The sequence below is a fragment of the Tenrec ecaudatus genome, chromosome 1 (assembly GCF_050624435.1).
Source record: "Tenrec ecaudatus isolate mTenEca1 chromosome 1, mTenEca1.hap1, whole genome shotgun sequence".
In the NCBI taxonomy this organism is placed as follows: Eukaryota; Metazoa; Chordata; class Mammalia; order Afrosoricida; family Tenrecidae; genus Tenrec; species Tenrec ecaudatus.
The window spans coordinates 8,284,370-8,302,078 of record NC_134530.1 but is presented as its reverse complement, the minus strand read 5'-3'; the positions used below and the strand labels follow the sequence as shown (position 1 = coordinate 8,302,078).

The following is a 17,709-nucleotide window of genomic DNA, read 5'->3' as shown; positions in this document are numbered from 1 at the left end:
CTCCACTCCCCTCTCCCTCATGAACCTTTCATAATTCATGCATTATTATTCTTATTTTGTCTTATGTTACATTTTCCGATGCCTCCCCATGCCCTTGTCACTGCTTTCCATCCCTAGGGAGGAGGCTATACATCGATTGTTTTAACTGGTTACCACCTTTGCATCCTACATTCCCTCCACCTTCCAGGCATCGCCACCCTCAACACTGGTAATAGAAGGGTCATCTGTCCTGGAATCCCTGTGTTTCTAGTTGCTATCTGTACCAATGAACATCCTTTGGTATAGCCAGGTTTGTAAGGTAGAATTGGGATCATGATTGTGGGGTGAGGAAGCATTTAAGAACTAGAGGAAAATTATATATTTCATCTTTGCTACCCTGCACCCTGACTCGCTCATCTCCTCCACACAAATCTTCAGTAAGTGGGGTCCAGTTAGTTACTGATGGATTTTGAGTCTCAACTCTGCACTTACCCACATTTACAATGATATGTTTTTTTGTTCTTTGATTCCTGATCCCTACGACAGCTCATGGTCACACATGCTGGTGTGCTTCTTCCATGAGGGCTTTGTTGATACTCATCTAGATGACTGCTTGTTTATCTTCACGTCTTAAAGACCCCACATGCTATATAGTTTTATAGCCAGGCACCATCAGCTTTTTTGCTTAGAGAGACATTTGTCTGCAGTGATTGTACCAGGAAAGTGGACACGTACTGATATGATCTTTTGGTCTTTGATGTCTGATAACTGGTCCCTTCCACACCTTGTGGTCCCACTGGCTGGTGTGTTTCTTCCATGTGGGCTTTGATGCATCTCAACTAGTTGGTGCTTGTTTGTCTTCAAGCCATTAAAACTCCAGATGCCATATATTTTGATAGCCTGGCACCATTAGCTTTCTTCACCATATTTGCTATGCTCATATTTTTCTTCACCAGTCGTGCTGGGAAGGTGTGCATTATGGAATGCCAAGTTATTCAACATGTTCTTGCATTGAGTAAGTACTTGAGTGGAGGCCCAATGTCCATCTTCTGCCTCCATACTAAACATATATATAATCACATAGATCTGTTTCACCCCCTCCTATATAAATATATTGACATATGTACATGCCAATATTTAGACCTCTATTAATACCCTTTGTCATCTAGTTCTTTCATCTAATTCCCTGTACTTTCCTCTTGTCCCACTATCATACTCAGCCTTCATTTGGGTTTCAATAATTTCTCACGGTTATATTGCCCTTGCTGAATCCCTACCAGGCCTCTCACACCCTCCTTGACACTGATTTTGGATCACTGGTTGCTCCCCTGTCTCTACGTTGGCCAGCACCACCTCCTTACCCCAGCCTTCCCCTCTCCGGTGTCACCCAGAAACATTGTTCCCTTTGTTTTCTCCTCAAGACTATTGATTCAGACTATCTTATCTAGATGGATCTGTAGAGATACTAATATGCACCAAAAATCAAACCATAGCTAAATGGGTGACGAATGAGAACACAACGCTGACAACAAAAAAACGAAAACCAAAGACACATAAAAGAATAAATTAATAAAAAGAAATATATTCTTAAATGAAAGACAAGCCTGTAATAAATCAAGGTCTAATTGTTGACCTCTAGGCGTGTCCGTCAGTCAGATCCGATGGGGTGCCATTCTGGCCCCAGAGTCTGTCCTTTGTACTCCCTCGGGGGCTCCCTGCTCTGTTCCCTTTTTTGCTTTGCAGAACACCTTTAGTTGTTTGCCTCATTGTCTCTGGGTCAGTCACGGCCAGTCCTGACACTGAGTCCCCACTTGTGTCTCCCTTAAGGCCCTGGGCTAGCAAGTGATAGTGTGTCTCATAGTGTTATCAGCCATATTGTTCACTCTGTGCATTGACTGTTCAGAGAGGGGATATCGTCCTCTTGGCCTGGTGGGACAGGATGTGCTCCACTCTCTCTTCCTCTCCGTTCATTTGCTAATGTGTGCTCTGATCAGACATGCCCCTCTCACTTGGCTGGAGCTTCAGTGATGTCCGCTACAGTAGTCTTCTGTGGAGATGGGAAGTTGTCCACTTCGCTGGTATGACGGCTGAGCTCTCATGCCTCTCTTTGGCTCTCCACTCCTTGTTGGCAGACTGCATTCATGTGGCACTGACTTTAAGTCTTGTCCCTCTTTCCCTGTGGAGTCAAAAATAATATCCTTCCCTTGGGTGAGTAAGTGCCCTATTACACCGCCACATATGGTTTTTTCTCTCCCCATACCTCCCTCTCCACCCTTCACTTTTATAATTGGCTACCATATGTACCCATGGATTTATTCTGCCCCCGGCCATACTACCTGGACCTCACCCCTGGAGTGTTTGTATATGGTAGCTATTTCGCTGTGCCCCTTTTGCCTTTAATTTTCTGTTCTTTCTTTTTTGTTACATATATGTAAACTTACCTTATCCGACTCATGTTTTACTTGTCCTTTTGTGTGTGTCCTCTTCACTTAGCATAATTTCCTCCAGTTCTTCCCATGTGGCAATATGCTTCATATGCCCATCACAGCTTCTTAGCGACGCATAGTACTCCATTGTATGTATGCACCACAGTTTTTTAATCCATTTGTCTGTGGATTGAAAGTTGGGTTGTTTCCAGCTCATTGAGATTGTGAACTATGCCGCAATGAATATTGGATCACAGGTGTCTGATCATGGTTTGTTTCATGCCTCTTCTGGGTAAATGCCCAGTAGGGAGATTGCTGGGTCATATGGTAACTCAATTTCCATCAGTTTTAGAAATCGCCAAATCTATTTCAATAGCGGATGTACATTCCTACTGGTCTGCCAGCAGTGGATGAGGGTTCGTATCTCATCATAGGCCCTCCAACATTGTTGCTTTCTGATTTTTTGAATGGGGCTATCTTTGAGGCTATTAGGTGGTATCTCATAGTTATTTTGATTTGCATTTCATTTATGGTTAATGCTCTGGAACATTTTCTCATAGGTTTATTGGCAATTCGAATTTCCGACTCTGAAAATTCTGTTCAGGTTGTTTGCCCACCTCTTTAGTGGGCAATTAGTTTTTCTCTTATTGTAAGCTTGCAAAGTATTGAAGATTTAATAATAAGGCCTTTTCTGATGTGTCACTGCTGAAGATGTTTTCCCAGTCAGTGGGCTCTCTTATTACTCTATGGGGGAATTCTTTCAATGTACAAAACTGTCTTATCTTCAGTATATCCCACGTGTCTATTTGTGACTCCTCTCTATTTGCATATTTCCCTATTTCTGATAGTTTATGTATTCCCTGTGCCAAGGTTCGCAGATTTTCTCAGTTCCCTCATTCATGATCGAATTGTTTGGAGTTTTAGCTCAAGGTCTATGATCCACCTTGAGTTTATTCTTCATTTTTCTGCAGGTAGGTATCCATTTTTCAGCACCATATTTTGAAGATGGCATCTGCTTCCCATTTAATAATGTGTGGGCCTTCATGAAAGATCAGTTGCAAGTATGCTGATATTTTTATTTTTGGGAATTCAGCTCTTTTCCATTGGTCTGAATATCTGTAGTTATACCAGTACCACACTGTTCTGACTATTGTGACCATATAGTACGTGCTACCGTCAGGTAGAGCAAACCGTCCCACTTTGTCCTTCTTCTTGAGGCATTCTCTGCTAATTCTGGGCTTCTCCCTATACATATGAAATTAATAATCTGTTTTTGCAATTATTTGAAGGATGGTGATATTCATATCGGGATAGCATTGAACTTACATAGTGCCTTGGAAAGAACTGACATATTTACTATATTGAGTCTGCCAATCCATGAACATAGGATATTCTTCCATTTGTTGAAGTCACATGTGATTTCATGTGGTAGTGTTTTATAATTTTCCTCATACAAATCTTTCATATTTTTTTTAGTCAGGTATATCCCTAGGTATTTCAATTTGTGCTTAGCTATGGTAAAGGGTACTACCTTTGCAATCATCTGTTCTGTGATTTTGTCTGATGTGTAGAGCAGTCCAATAGACTTCTGTATGTTGATTTTGTATCCTCCATGCTGCCATGTTCCTCTATTGCTTCTAAGACTCCACTTGAGGAGTTTAAGGGATATTCAAAATGTAGAATTTTATCGCCTGTGAATAATGATCATTTCGCCTCTTCCTTTCCCAGATGAATATCTTTAATATCTTTCCTCTGTCTTATGTTTTAGCTGCGTCGTCCAGTCCGATGTTAAATATGAGTGGGGACAAGACGCATCCTTGTCTGGTCCCCTTTTCCAGTGGAATTGTTTTCATCTTTTCTCCGTTAACTACCACGCTGGCTGTTGGTATGGCTTATATAATACTGAGGAATTTTCATTAATTCATATCTTCATGGGTGTCTTACACAGGAATACATGTTAGATGTTGTCTAGTGCTTTTTCTGCATCTATCGATATTATTATGTCGTTCTTTTCGTTTTTCATGCCAAAGTGGTGAATAATGCTGATGGTCTTCGTATGTTGAAACATCCCTACATCCCTGGTATGAATCCCACTTGAACGTGGTGAATTATTTTTTGAATATGCTTTTGTGTTTTATTGGACAGTATTTTGTTAAGGATTTTTGCATCAATATCCATTAGGGATATTGGTCTGTAGTTCTCAAATCCTGTGGTATTTTTTCCTGCTATATTAATGAGAGTTAAACTAGCTTCATAGAATGAATTTGAGAGTTTTCTGTCTTTTTCTATGTTCTGCAAGAGTTTGTAAAGGATTGGTGTCAGTTCTTCCCTGAATGCTTGGTAGAATTCTCCTGTGAAGCCATCTGGCCCAGGGGGTTATTTGTTGGTAATCCCTTGATTTCCTTGTCTGTTTCTTCCTTTCCAATAGGTCTGTTGAGCTTCTTGACATCCATCTGGGATAGTCTAGGGAGGGATTATGTTTCCAAATATTTGTCCATGTCTTCCAAATTGCTGACCTCTTTAGAGTATAAAGTTTCATAGAACTGTGTAATTATCCTTTTGATTTCATTAAGGTCCGTTTTAATGCCCCCTGTTTCATCCCTCATCCTAGCCGATGGTGTTGGTTCCTTCCTTCCTTTGGTTAGGTTTGGCAGCAGTCTATCAATTTTGTTAATTCTTTCCAAAAACCAACTTTTAGTGGCATTAATTTTTCCCATAGTTTTCTTGTTTTCCCTCTCCTGTATCTCATCTGATTTTTATTGAATCTATCCTCTTGCTTTTAGTAGGGTTGTTCTTTTCACTCTGCTCTAATTGGTGTAAATTTTGTGTCAGCATGTCATCCATGAGTCACTCTTCTTTTTCAATGTGTGCATTTATTGCTATCAGCCTTCTTCTGAAAAATGCCTTTGCTGTATCCCACAGATTTTGGTATGTCGTTTGTTCTTTCTCATTGGTTTCTAGAAGCTTCAAGATTTCATCACCGACTGCCTCAATACGCACTCCTTTTTTAATAGAAAATTGTTCCTCCTCCAATTGTTTGTCCTTGTTTTCTTCACTGTCCTTCTGTTAATGTCTAGCATTAAGGCACAGTGATAGGAGAGAAATGCATACATAATCTCTATGTGCTTGAGTTTACTCACGTTTGACCAGTTTCCAGCATGTGGTCTATTTTCAAATATGTTCCATGTTGGCTTCAAAAGAGTGTGAATTTATTTGGCATGTAGGTGTAAGGCTCTGAAAATATCAATCAATTCAAGTCATCCAATTGTGCTATTTAGATCTGTAGCCTCCTTTTAAAATTTCTTTCCCCATGATCAGTCTTTTTCAGAGAGCGGTGTATTAAAGCCACCAACTATAATTGTTGAGCCTGTGATCTCTTTTTCATCTTTTAGTGTGTTTGATTTACTAATTTTGAGGGGCTCTCAGTAGGTGCATATATGTTTACTATGCTCACTGGTTCTTAGTATACTGTTCCTTTGAGCTTTATATAGTGCCCCTCCTTGTCCCTTGTTATGGACTGTAACTTGAAGTTAATTTGGTGAGCTATTAATATCGTAACCCCTGCTTTTTTTACATTGCCATTTGCTTGATATAGTTTTCTCCATCCTTTAATTCTCAACCAGCGTTTGTCTGTAAGCTTAAAATGAGTCTCTTGGAGGTAGCAAATTAATGGGTATATTTTTTGAGCCAGGCTGTTAGTCTCTGCCTTTTAATTCCAGAGTTCAGGCCATTGATATTCAGTTTTGCTATATCCATCTGTGGACTCTGTGATGTCATCTTATACTTTTTGTGTTGGATATTTTCCTATCTACCTATCTTATCCACTTGTGTTATGTGTTTTGTTTATGATTACGTTCTACCCACTATTGAGCTGATGCGATTCTGCGGGATATTTCCTCTTTGTCTCCTTATGGTTGGCGTTCTTCTATGTGATTGCCTCTTATTAGTTGATCTTCTGCCCATAATGGATCAGCAAGGACCTTTTGGAGGGCAGGGTTTCTTTTTATGTATTCTTTGAGGTTGTCCTTGTCTGGGATGACTTACTTCTCCATCTATCTTAATAGATAATTTTACTGTGTAAAATATTCTTGGATTTGCTTTTGTTCCCCTTCAATGTTTGGAATATGTTACTCCATTCCCTCCTCTTCTTCATCATTTCCGCTGATAAGGTCTTAACATACTCTTATAGGGGTACATTTATACGTGACTATTTGCTCTTACCTAGTTATGTTTCTGATCTTCTCCGTGTCCTCATAATTGGATAATTTGACAATTATGTGTGTTGGTGACATTTTCATGGGATCCAATCTGCTTGTGTACCTTCATTCTCTTGAAATTGTTGTCAGATTTTCATTTTTTAAGTCGGGAAAATTTTCCTCTAAGAAATAAATTGCTATTTTTACGTTGACTTATTTGTTGTGTCTTGTCTCATAGTCCAATTATTCTAATATTGTTTCTTTTCATAATATCACACATGGCTCTCAAGTTTTCTTGTTTCTTTGATTATGTTATTTGACTGCTTTACTAGTTTGCTTAGGTATGCTTGGTTATACTCTAGGTCACTGGTGTGATTCTCTGCCTCCTCAAGACTGTTGGCAATGTCTATCAATTTGTCACTGGATTTTGCTATTTCATCCCTTAACACTTGTATTTGCTTTTGGTGTGTTGTCTTTATCTCCTCTAACATTTCATCTTTTTTTCTGCATTGTTTTCCTCATAAAGTTTATGACTCCAAAAATATTCTGAACTTTTCTTGGTGGCAGGTCAATATCTCCTTGTTCTATGCCCATTGTTAGGTTCATGATTTTTCCGGCATTTCCCTCTGTTTCTCCTGCTTTTTTGTTGAAGTTGTTAGAAAACTGGTTGTTGTTTACATGTTGTTTTAAGCCATCTTCCTGAATCAAAGAGCCCTGGGCTCCTCTTGGGGGATTCGTATGAGTCTTCTACAAACTACGTGCTGGTAGCTGTACTGAGGGGTCAGGGTATCACTATATCGTCCTAAGTTATCACTCTTATCTTAGCTTTCCAGTATTCCATTATTGTAAATGTTTAGTGTTGGATATTCATTTCATGTGAGACTTGCACGATTTTGTGGGTCCACCAGGGCATCGCATTTCTGACCAATGTTTATCTAGGCTTCAAGGTGCTTATAGCACCTCAGATAGCCTGGTGTTTCCTCTACAACTGGTGTGCTTAAGAGGGTGTGTGGTTAAACCTTTCTTGGCATACAGCCCTGTACCTTGAAGGGGGATTACCATAGAAAGAGAGATCGCCGTGGAGATTGGTTGGATGTTCCCACCGTAGCGTGGAGGCTCACCAGTGGGTGTCAGGCACTTCCCCTCATCACAGGTAGGGCCTCTAGGTTTAGGCTGAAGATGCTCCCACTGTTTGCAGGGAGAAGCCACTTCTGCTTGCTGTATCGAAGAGGACCAGTGTGATTTCTGAAGCTTCTTGAAAATCCAATAAATTTGGGTGTGAGCTATCTCATTTGACCTCCAGAGTTTCCCTAAGGAGAGTGGAGTGGTCTGGAGGCCTCAACTGGCTTGTGACAGGATAGAGAGTGAAAGGAGAGGAAAAAGAGAAAAGGAAAACAAAGGTTGAAACAACAGTGCCAAGCAATCCAGTTCCACTCACACACACACAACCAAAATTCACAGAGTAAACAAATTGATAACAGTAAAATAAAAATAATTAAAGAAAGCAACAAAAAAGTAAAACTGAACCCACTGACACTGTGGTAGGAAAGACACAAAAGCTAGGAAAAGAGTAGACAAGAAGAATAAGTGAAAAGAGTAGACAAGAAGAATAAGAACACAAAGAAAGAGAGAAAAAAATAAAAAAGAAAGGAAAGGAGAAAAAAATTAAAAATAGATAAAGAGATATCAGGCACTGTGAAGTGCTGTGTGTAGCATGACTCATGCTGTGTGCATCACTGTCTTAGGGCAGGCTGTCCAGTGGGTTGGCAGATTTTCCCTAGGCAGAGGGTAAGGGGTCTAGGAATCGGCAATTGTATGTGAAAGGAAGAGAGAGAAGAATCTTACACGCAGAGAGAGAAGAAAAGAGAACAAAGAAACAGATAGGAAGGAAAGAAAATGAGAAGAATGGGAAAAAACTCAACTGTAATCAGTAAGGTTGACTGTGATGGAAAAGAGAGAAGAGCGAGAAGGAAGACATAAAGAATACGGTGATAGCTGATTCCTGAATGCATGAATGTGGGGCCAGAGGGATTTAGACCCTGCCCCACAATGGCAGGTTGGTGTTCCCTTTTAATGCATGCACTCAGTGGTGCTTCACAGAATTGCCCTCGTTGATGAGATTGCCTTAGAGGCCCCTTGGAGATTACCTCAACAGCAAAGCGTGGTGTAGATGGCTGTCACAGCTGCCTTGTTTGTTGTAAACCACTCCCATGGAGGGGAGCCTGGATTTCCCCCTGCTATTTGGGTTGATTTGCCCTAAAGGGGGGTAGTGACCTGGAAGCCAGTAGTGTAGTATGATAGGAAAGAGTGGGAGACAAGAGCAGAAAGAGGAAAATAGGGGAAAAAGAGAAAAATACAACATAAACCTGAACTCGTTGAGACTGTCTGTGGTGGGAAAGATAGAAGGGTGGGTGAATAAAGTGAGAAAGTAGGGTGGTAAGTAAGGAGATAACTGAGACTATCACCTGTCCGTGAGGCTGGATGAGTTCCAATCTTCCTCAAGGTAGTGAGGTGGTGTACTCATTTGATGTCGGGTTCTACAGATGCAGTGTGGGATTACATTCAAAGGCAAGATCACACCCGTGGCCAGGCATCAGTAAGTTCCTACTATAGAACCATGGTACTGAGCTCTGAAGTTCACTGGTATACTTGCCTTGTGCTGTATGTAGCACTGCAGCAGAGTTGGGGGCAGGGTATTCCCACAGCCCCATCTAGGGGCTCAGTACAGGCAGCACCTCACTAGCTGTGTGTAGACTCACTGAGAGGGAGGCTGAGCTTATTGTTCTATCTAGATTGCTGGTGCCTTAATAGATCAGAGGATTTTCTATTTCTTTTTATTTCTATTTTTTCTCCCCCAGGCCAGCTAGAAGAGAATGAAATTAAATTTTCTCCTTCAGTCTCTGGCTTATAGCTCCATGCTCTGTCAAAAGAGGAGACTTGCTACAGCCAGTCTTTGTTATGCAAAAAAGTCTCCATGCATGGTAGCTGAGTTCTGGAATTCCTTAGCTGGGCTTCTTCTTATGCTGATTGATATTAATAGACCCCATATATGTTCTCTTTGAGCTGAGCAACAAGACTTGGGATTGCATGCTCTGTACTGAAGGATGTAAACCTTGATCTTTATTACCAAGTACTTCAAATCTCAGTCACTTTCAGCAAGCAAGGAGGTGTCATTTGCAAAACACAGGTTGTAAGTAAGACTTTCCCCAATTCTGATGCCACATTCTTCTTCATATAATCCACATTCCTTGAGGACTTGCTCAACATATATACTAAAAATATGATGAGAGAATACAATCCGTGAATTTAATTTTTGTGATATTTCTTTGTTCTGTTCACATAAGTATCTCTTGATCCATATCAAAGTTTCGCATGACATAGTGAAGTAATCTGGAATTCCAGTTCCTCTGAAACCTAAGAAAAATTTGTTGTTATCCACAGTCAAATGCCTTTACATAATCAATAAAACCCAAGTAAAGATCTTTCTGGTATTCTTGGTTTAAAGCCAAGGATCATCTGATTTCATAAATTATATCCCCTTTGCCACGTCATTTTCTGAATTTTGAAATTCTGGCCATTCTCTCTAAATCTACTCTTGCAACGGCTGTTGGATGATCTTCAACAAAAATTTAGTTGCATGTGACATCATTCATATTATTTTTCAGCTTGAGCATTCTTTTGTGTCACTTTATTTGAATATTAGACAATAGATCCCTTTAAGTCAATTTTCCACGTTGCCACCTTTCAAATTTGCTGACAGAGCCAATTAATTATTTCTAGTTCATCATCAGTTTGTTGAAATATCTAAATGGTTATCCTATCTATACTTGCAGTTTTGCACAGCTTGAACTTCTTCAACACCATTGTTTCTGGTTTCTAAGCTAGTTCTTGAAATGGTGGAATATTGACTAGTTGTTTCTAGTAGAGTGACTGTGTATTGTCTCCACCTTCTTTTGATACTTCTTGCATGTTTCAACAATTTGGTCATAGATTCTTTCAATATTGCAACTTCAGCCTTGGAATTTTGGAGGAATTATTTCAGTTTAAAATTGGTAAATTGCTTTGTTATCATTTGTTGTTGGTGTATATACATGACTCATTTTTATTGAATGGACTTCTTTGAAGGCAGATAGAAATAGCTCTATCACAAATAGCATTATACACAAATTGATCTTGAAATGTCCTTTGCGACAATGAATGCCAAGCCATCACTTGAATTATGTCATTCCTGATATAGTAAATGATTTGATTTGGATTCAGAATGGCCAATCCCAGCTCCTTTCCACTCATTTATGCCTAGGATATAGATATTTATGAATTGCATTTAATTTTAGATCACTTCATAATTTCTTGCATGTATAATTTGTTCCATCCAAGTTCTGATCATCATAGATCTTTGTTGCTGTTTGTTCTTAACATGAGTTGAGTCCCATCCGCAAATGTAAGTCAAGAAGACTCCATTCCACAGACTTTACTCCATTCATACCACCATCGTCACCCTTGTTGGAGAAAGCATCTCCACATCTGTCACATTTCCAGTGCCTTCTGACCTAAGAGGCCCATCATTAGTCACTATCGTAGTCATTGCGCTGCTTCTTTTCATTAGGTCTTCAATATCAGACAGTGTTTCCTGCTGTTCATTATGTTTCAGCAGCTGCTTCCACGGAAGTGGGCAAGCAAGTCCTTCTTAGTTGATGATTCTTACACAGGAATTTCCTCTGAAACCTGTTCCCTTCTGGTGAGCGGCTGGGCTTAGAAATACCAGGGATAATGCCTCTAGCCTCACAGTAAAACACGAGCCACCACAGACCTTAAAGCATTACAAATCCATAAGTAAAATGCTTAGAGATGAATGTATTTGAACTTGGGTAAATCCCAGGCCCACAGCAAACATGTCATCTTCCTGCCCCAGGTACATCTGCTCCCATTTCTTCAGACCCTTTTCACACATGGACAACCATCCCTTCTGTTGTATATATGAGATCATCAGATTTTGAGACAATATGACTGGATTCTCGGTTATGTGACCTAGAACAGTGTAATCAAGTCTGTGGTAAATTCTCTGCAAAGTCAAGCAGAAGTGGGATGGTTGTAGTGAAGTTGCTCTGAAATGCCATTGACTCAGTAATCCTATGCAAACTGAATGGAATGCTACCCTGTCTCCACCTTCTTCATAATTGTTCCTATGCCTGAGCTCAGGGTTGCATCTGCTGTGTCTACCTATTTCACTTAGGGCCTTCCTGGTTTTCCCTCCCTTTCCACTATCATTGTCCCATCATATGCAACACAAGCATGATGCTCATCCCCAGGAATTGTTCTCTCTTGGCACAAGTCCAAAGTATGTAAGAGGAAACCTTGAATTATTTGCCTCTCAGGACCACTCTGGCCATTTTTCTTCCAAAAAAGACTGGCTAAACCATTACACAGTCCATGGTATTTTCAATATTCTTCTCTAGCACTGCAATTCAAATGCATCTTTGGTCTTTGGTCTTCTTCATTCACCTTTCAAATGCGTATCAGGCAATTGACTATATCATGGGTTGTGTCTGGTGCACCGTAGTGCACTTGTAATATATCCTTGCTCATTAATACTCGAGTTCTTTGCAGAAAATTTATCCAATGCAACGTGTCTTTTCATCCCTTGACTGTTGCTTCCATGAGCATTGAGAATGGATCAAAGCCAGACCAAAAAATATTTAAAAATACTTTTATTGGCAGCTCTTATATCTCTTATCACAATCCATACATTCATGCTGAGTGTCAAGAACATTTACACATATGCGGCCATCCTCATTTTCAAAGCATTGTCTTCCCAATTGAGTCTCTGATATCAGCTCCTCATTTCTTCTACCACAGTCCCTTGCCCACCACCCCTCATGAGCCCTTTATAAGTTATAGATTATTATTTCCATATCATACATTGTCCTCCGTCGCCCCTCACCCAATTTGTGGCTATTTGTGAACGGATTGTTATAAAGTATTTGCTGTAGGGAAACATATTTTTTCTTGCTGGCTGTAGATTCTTCATTGTCCTCTGATGCTTTTAATTTGAGTTGATCATACACTTTATAGGCCACAGATCCTGAGAGCTATCAGCATCCTGCCATCTGAACTGCTGACCTTTGATTCTACAGCCATCAGTCAGACCTGCCAACCATGACGATTCACTTTTAGACCCCCTACGCTATGAGTCTCTTGCTTTATCTACCTGCTGCTTGGTTTCTCAGTCTATGAAACTGTGTGAGTCAGGAGAATCCTTGAGTTTATTATTTGACTCAGGGACTTGAATCAGACTGGACTTCCCCTTTTCTACTATAATCTGCATCATATTCTGCATATATATTTCTCTTTTTTAAAAGATGGTTCTCTTAAGAATAGTGATTATATAAATATTAACTACTGTATAGCAAATGCACCCTACAATGTCAATTCAAAATACGTAGTTTATAATGAAGCAAAGGGAAAATACTGGAAGCAAGGCAAGAATGAAAGGAAATAGAGTTTAATAATGAGTTATGTACAATCTTGCAATAATGGTGATGTATGAATTGATGCATGGTTTGACAAAAAGGCTGAATAATTGCAGGTGGATATGTAGGTGCATACTAGTGAATATATATAGTTTGACAAGGGATATTTTATTTGAGTATTTAACTTTGCTGTAAGGGCTGAATGTGGTGAAACACAAGAGGTAAAGTCATGAAAAAATTTTAGACAGAACCAAAGAACTGGAGGAAAGTATCCATGGGCCTCGTAATTCATGAGCACAGTCATAGAGTCACCTAAATTATTTGACCTCTTTTTCAAAGAAAATGTGCTACATTATACTTTGATAAAAGGGAACTTGGGTCTTAAAAGCTTGTTAGTACCCATCTAAGAAGCAATTTATGGTTCATCCACATTGTAGGAAAGATAAATGATGAGAATCCATGAAGTGTGGAAACCATTAGTCTAATGGACCATCGGAGCATCAGTCTCTACAAATCTGAGACCAGCAGACTTCAATGGTTCCCTCATGGCATAGTGGTTAAGTTTTCATCTACTAACAGCAAAGCCAGTGTTTTGAAACTATGAACCACAACCCTTGAGCAAGATAGGGCTTTCTACTTCTGAAAGGTTTACAGATTGGAAAACTCATAAGGAAAAGTCTATCCCATCCTATATGGTTGCTGTGAGTTAACATTGACTCAATGGCAGAGAGAGAGAATATCTGTTGCTCTTAAAATGATTGATAATATGAGAAAGTGAATATAGAGAAAGAGAATTCTGAACAAAAATCTGATTTATATAAAATTCAAGGCTTACTGGTGAGACAGAGACTGATGGGACCCTTAAGACTGAAGGAAGCCTTAGTGACCTGTGGGGTCTGGAAATGAAGTCACCACCCTCCCTTGATTTTTCAGTCAAACAACAGGTCTATAAAGAGAAGATAACTTGAGAAAAGCCCACCTTAGAATAGTCAAGTAGTTGAGACCAAAAGATAACATTCTCTGACAGTCAAATTTCAGTAGGGTTGGGAAGCCAAGAAACAGTCAGAAGCACATGGTAGAAACGACATCAGTAATGCTATATTATAATTGTAATCAATAGCTTGAAACAAAATGTGTTTTTAATGGGAAACTGTAAACCTGCCCTGTTAACCTTCACTGAATTCATGGTAAAGAATGTATAAGGCTGATTTTATAGAGGGCACTTTGAATGTTGATATTGTTTTTGCATATTTATATCTAGCATTTTCTAAGATAGTGTTTGCGGTCAAAGTGAACTGAGTGTGTCCCTCCCACCATCATCAGTACTAACCAGACCATTAAGATATGCAGACATTCCTTCACTTGTACTACCAGACCTGTGCTTTTTGATGCCCACAGCCACCGAAATGCCTTGGATTGATGACAGTACTTCTTTGTGGTTGTCAGAAAAGTGATTGTCCCTGTATGCCAGATTTGTTTTACTCCCATCCTGTTTTACCCTCCAGAAAATAAATGCCACGACATAATAAAATGGTCTTCCTTATAAATACACATTACAATGTTTTACATGAGATTCCTAACCGTGTGACAACCTTCTAAGACAAAAGCAATTAAATAGTTCTATTCCACCTTGCTGTAGACCCACCAGAAATGAGATTAGAACTGAAAAATAAGGTGAATATGGAGAAAAGTAACAGCCCATTATACATTTTGATGAAAAATGAGTGAGGAAAAAACCAAAGCAAATAATAGTCACCAAAAATATCAACACTACCTTTTCTAGATAATAATTATTGATTTGGTGTGATTATTACAGACAGAGAAGCCTGTTGAAAGGTACTACAATAACAGTAAACCAATACATTTCTGGTTGAAAAGGGTAAAAATAGGACAGCAAGAATTAATAAGCCTTACAGATTCAGATAAGGTATGGGGCAGTAAAATTCTCGTACAATGATAGACATTGTATTAAGTGTGGGCGATGGTTACAGTAGTTTGCTCCCCAACAGACAGTATACTTGGTCAGTATGAATCTCTTTTGATCTGGTTTTTAATATTTTCAGATTTTATTTTTTTTCATATTCTGTATGATCTCGATTACATATTGTTGTTGTCGGTATTCTTGTCTCTGTTATGTTTGTTAAAAATTTGCTTTGGGTACACGAAATCCAGGTTGTGCAGATCTACAGAACAAATTATTTGCATAAGCATCCTGAGGAGGATGACAGGGGAGGAGAGGTGTATTGAGGAGCTGATAGCTAAGAGTGCACTAAGGATGACAATATTTACAAAATGATGGTGGAGTGATTGCATTACCTTGCTTTATATGACTGAACTATTGAATGGTATGATGTCAGAATTATACCCTAATAAAATGATCTGAAAAATAAAATGAAGCTCCCTTGGAAATTATTTTCCCCAAAGCTTAACTTAGAAACGGGTACATGATCGCATTGTTCATGAGATGGGAGATGTTTTCCATGTGAATCTGTGGAAAGATTTATTAACAATTGGGACTCAGTTACTAATCGGTCCAGGAACATGGAGTCAGTTTCATATCTCTGATTATTACATCTGGATATGACACCTGTGGCAATCTGACTGAGACCATGGGGAGATAAATCCTAGAATGAAGCACTTTCTGGAAATATGAACCAAGTCCTATTGTCTTCTTCCCTGGTATTTTCCATCTCTGGGTACTTTTAATAAAAGAGTCATCTATTGATGGGGCATTCAGAGTCAGGATTTCTATTTTCTTTATCGAGTAATGCCTACCTTGCCGATAAGGCTTGTTTATCTTACAACCATATCAAGTCACAGCAATAATCTAATCAGTAAAATATATACAAAATGAAATTGAAAATCATAAATGCTAATAATAGTAGAAGCACCTGCAGTTTACCAATGATACTCTTGATTCCCATGAATCTGGGGAATGGGAGAATTCTTGTTGTTCAGTAGCACCAAATCTGGGGTACAATTCATATAAGTCTAAAAATATTGCCCCAAAGCATTACTCCAAAAATCCCTGCTGTAGGATTTGTCTCTGTGGAATCTGACTGGCAATGTTGAGGTTCCAAAGTAGAAATCATTTGTCAGGTAGCAGAGAAGTAAACAAAGAGAATAGCCAAGTTTAAACCGCAAGTTGAATTGCCTTGAAGCGGAATGCAATCTCTCCATTGTAGAACACAGTGATGTGAGGAATAGTCAGGTGTCTGGTCTTGTGCACTCTTTAACTCTGAAGCAATCTAGAAATCCAAATGTGAGCTAACAATGGAATCACTGCAAAGCAGGTATGCCTCAGATTATGTTTTTCAAGGCTCTTTTCATGTCCCTGTTCCTCAGGCTATAGATGAAGGGATTCATCATGGGAGTGACGATGGTGTACATGATGGAAGCTACTGCAGTCTCTCCAGAGGAGCATGTGAATGTAGAACTAATATACGCACCAAAACCTGTCCCGTAGAACAAGGAAACGACAGAAAGGTGAGATCCGCAGGTAGAAAAAGCTTTATACTTCCCACCTCCTGATGGCATTTTCAAAACAGAGGAGACAATTTTTGTATAAGAGAAAAGTATTCCACAGAAAGGAACAGCACCCAGTATACTGACTGCAGTATATAAGACGATGTTATTGATGAGTGTGTCAGAGCAGGCCACCTTGACGACTTGAACCACTTCACAGAAGAAGTAAGGGATTTCCAAGTTTGTGCAGAAGGACAAATGCAACAACATCAGACTGTGGAGCAGTGCATTCGCCAAGCTATTCAGCCAGGAAAATAGCACCAGTAAGCAACAAAGATGTGGGTTCATAATAGTTGTGTACCTCAGTGGGTGGCAAATGGCCACATATCGGTCATAGGCCATTATTGAAAGGAGATTACTTTCCCCAGTAGCAAAAAACAGGACACAGCAGGCCTGAGCAAGGCATCCAGCAAAAGTGATGCTCTGGTTCTGTGCTTGGAGGTTCACCAGCATCTTTGGGATGGTGGTTGTGCTGAAGCAGATGTCAGTAAAGGAGAGATTGGCAAGAAAGAAGTACATGGGTGTGTGGAGGTGAGGGTCAGAGCTGACAGCCAAAATGATGAGCAGGTTTCCCAGGACAGTGACCAGGTATATCGACTGAAACATGCTAAAGAGGGTGGGCAACATTTCCAGATCTTCTGTCAGTGCCAGGAGAAGAAATTCTGAAACACTTGTTTGGTTTCTGGATTTCATGTTGATGATATGTCTCGTGGAAAATATGAAGTCACAAAGCAATTACATATGTTATGCCTAGAACATAGTACCAATAGCTCAGAGAGAACACATCTGAGGTAAAGGAAAGACAGGAATTTCAGAGAAATATAGAGGAGCAATTCTTTGTAGACATATTACTGGATTGTTTTTTTTAAAAGTCTGAAGCTGCTACAGCTCAGTGTAAACGCTTCTTTAAGCAGAGATGAGGAGGTGTTCGACTTTCCCAGTCTCCAATTACATTCTCTGTGCTCTTAAGGCCATGAAACATTTGCCTAAAGAGAATCATACAGACCCGATGAGTTGTCTTAGGCTCCAGCTTTCTCCAGTGATGAATGCCAGACAGCAGAGCAAATAAAAATTTGTTCAAGAATCAGGGATATGAACATCCAGTGAAATGAT

At 39.6% G+C, this 17,709-nt stretch overlaps 1 protein-coding gene across 1 annotated transcript; it reads right to left on the bottom strand.

The window, feature by feature from the left end:
- Positions 1 to 16,371: 16,371 nt before the first annotated feature.
- LOC142430967 (olfactory receptor 7G2-like) lies at positions 16,372 to 17,319 on the bottom strand. Its single transcript, XM_075536034.1, has one exon. It carries the CDS (start codon positions 17,287 to 17,289, stop codon positions 16,372 to 16,374), a length of 918 nt encoding a protein of 305 aa, XP_075392149.1. The 5' UTR covers positions 17,290 to 17,319.
- Between the last annotated feature and the right edge of the window lie 390 nt (positions 17,320 to 17,709).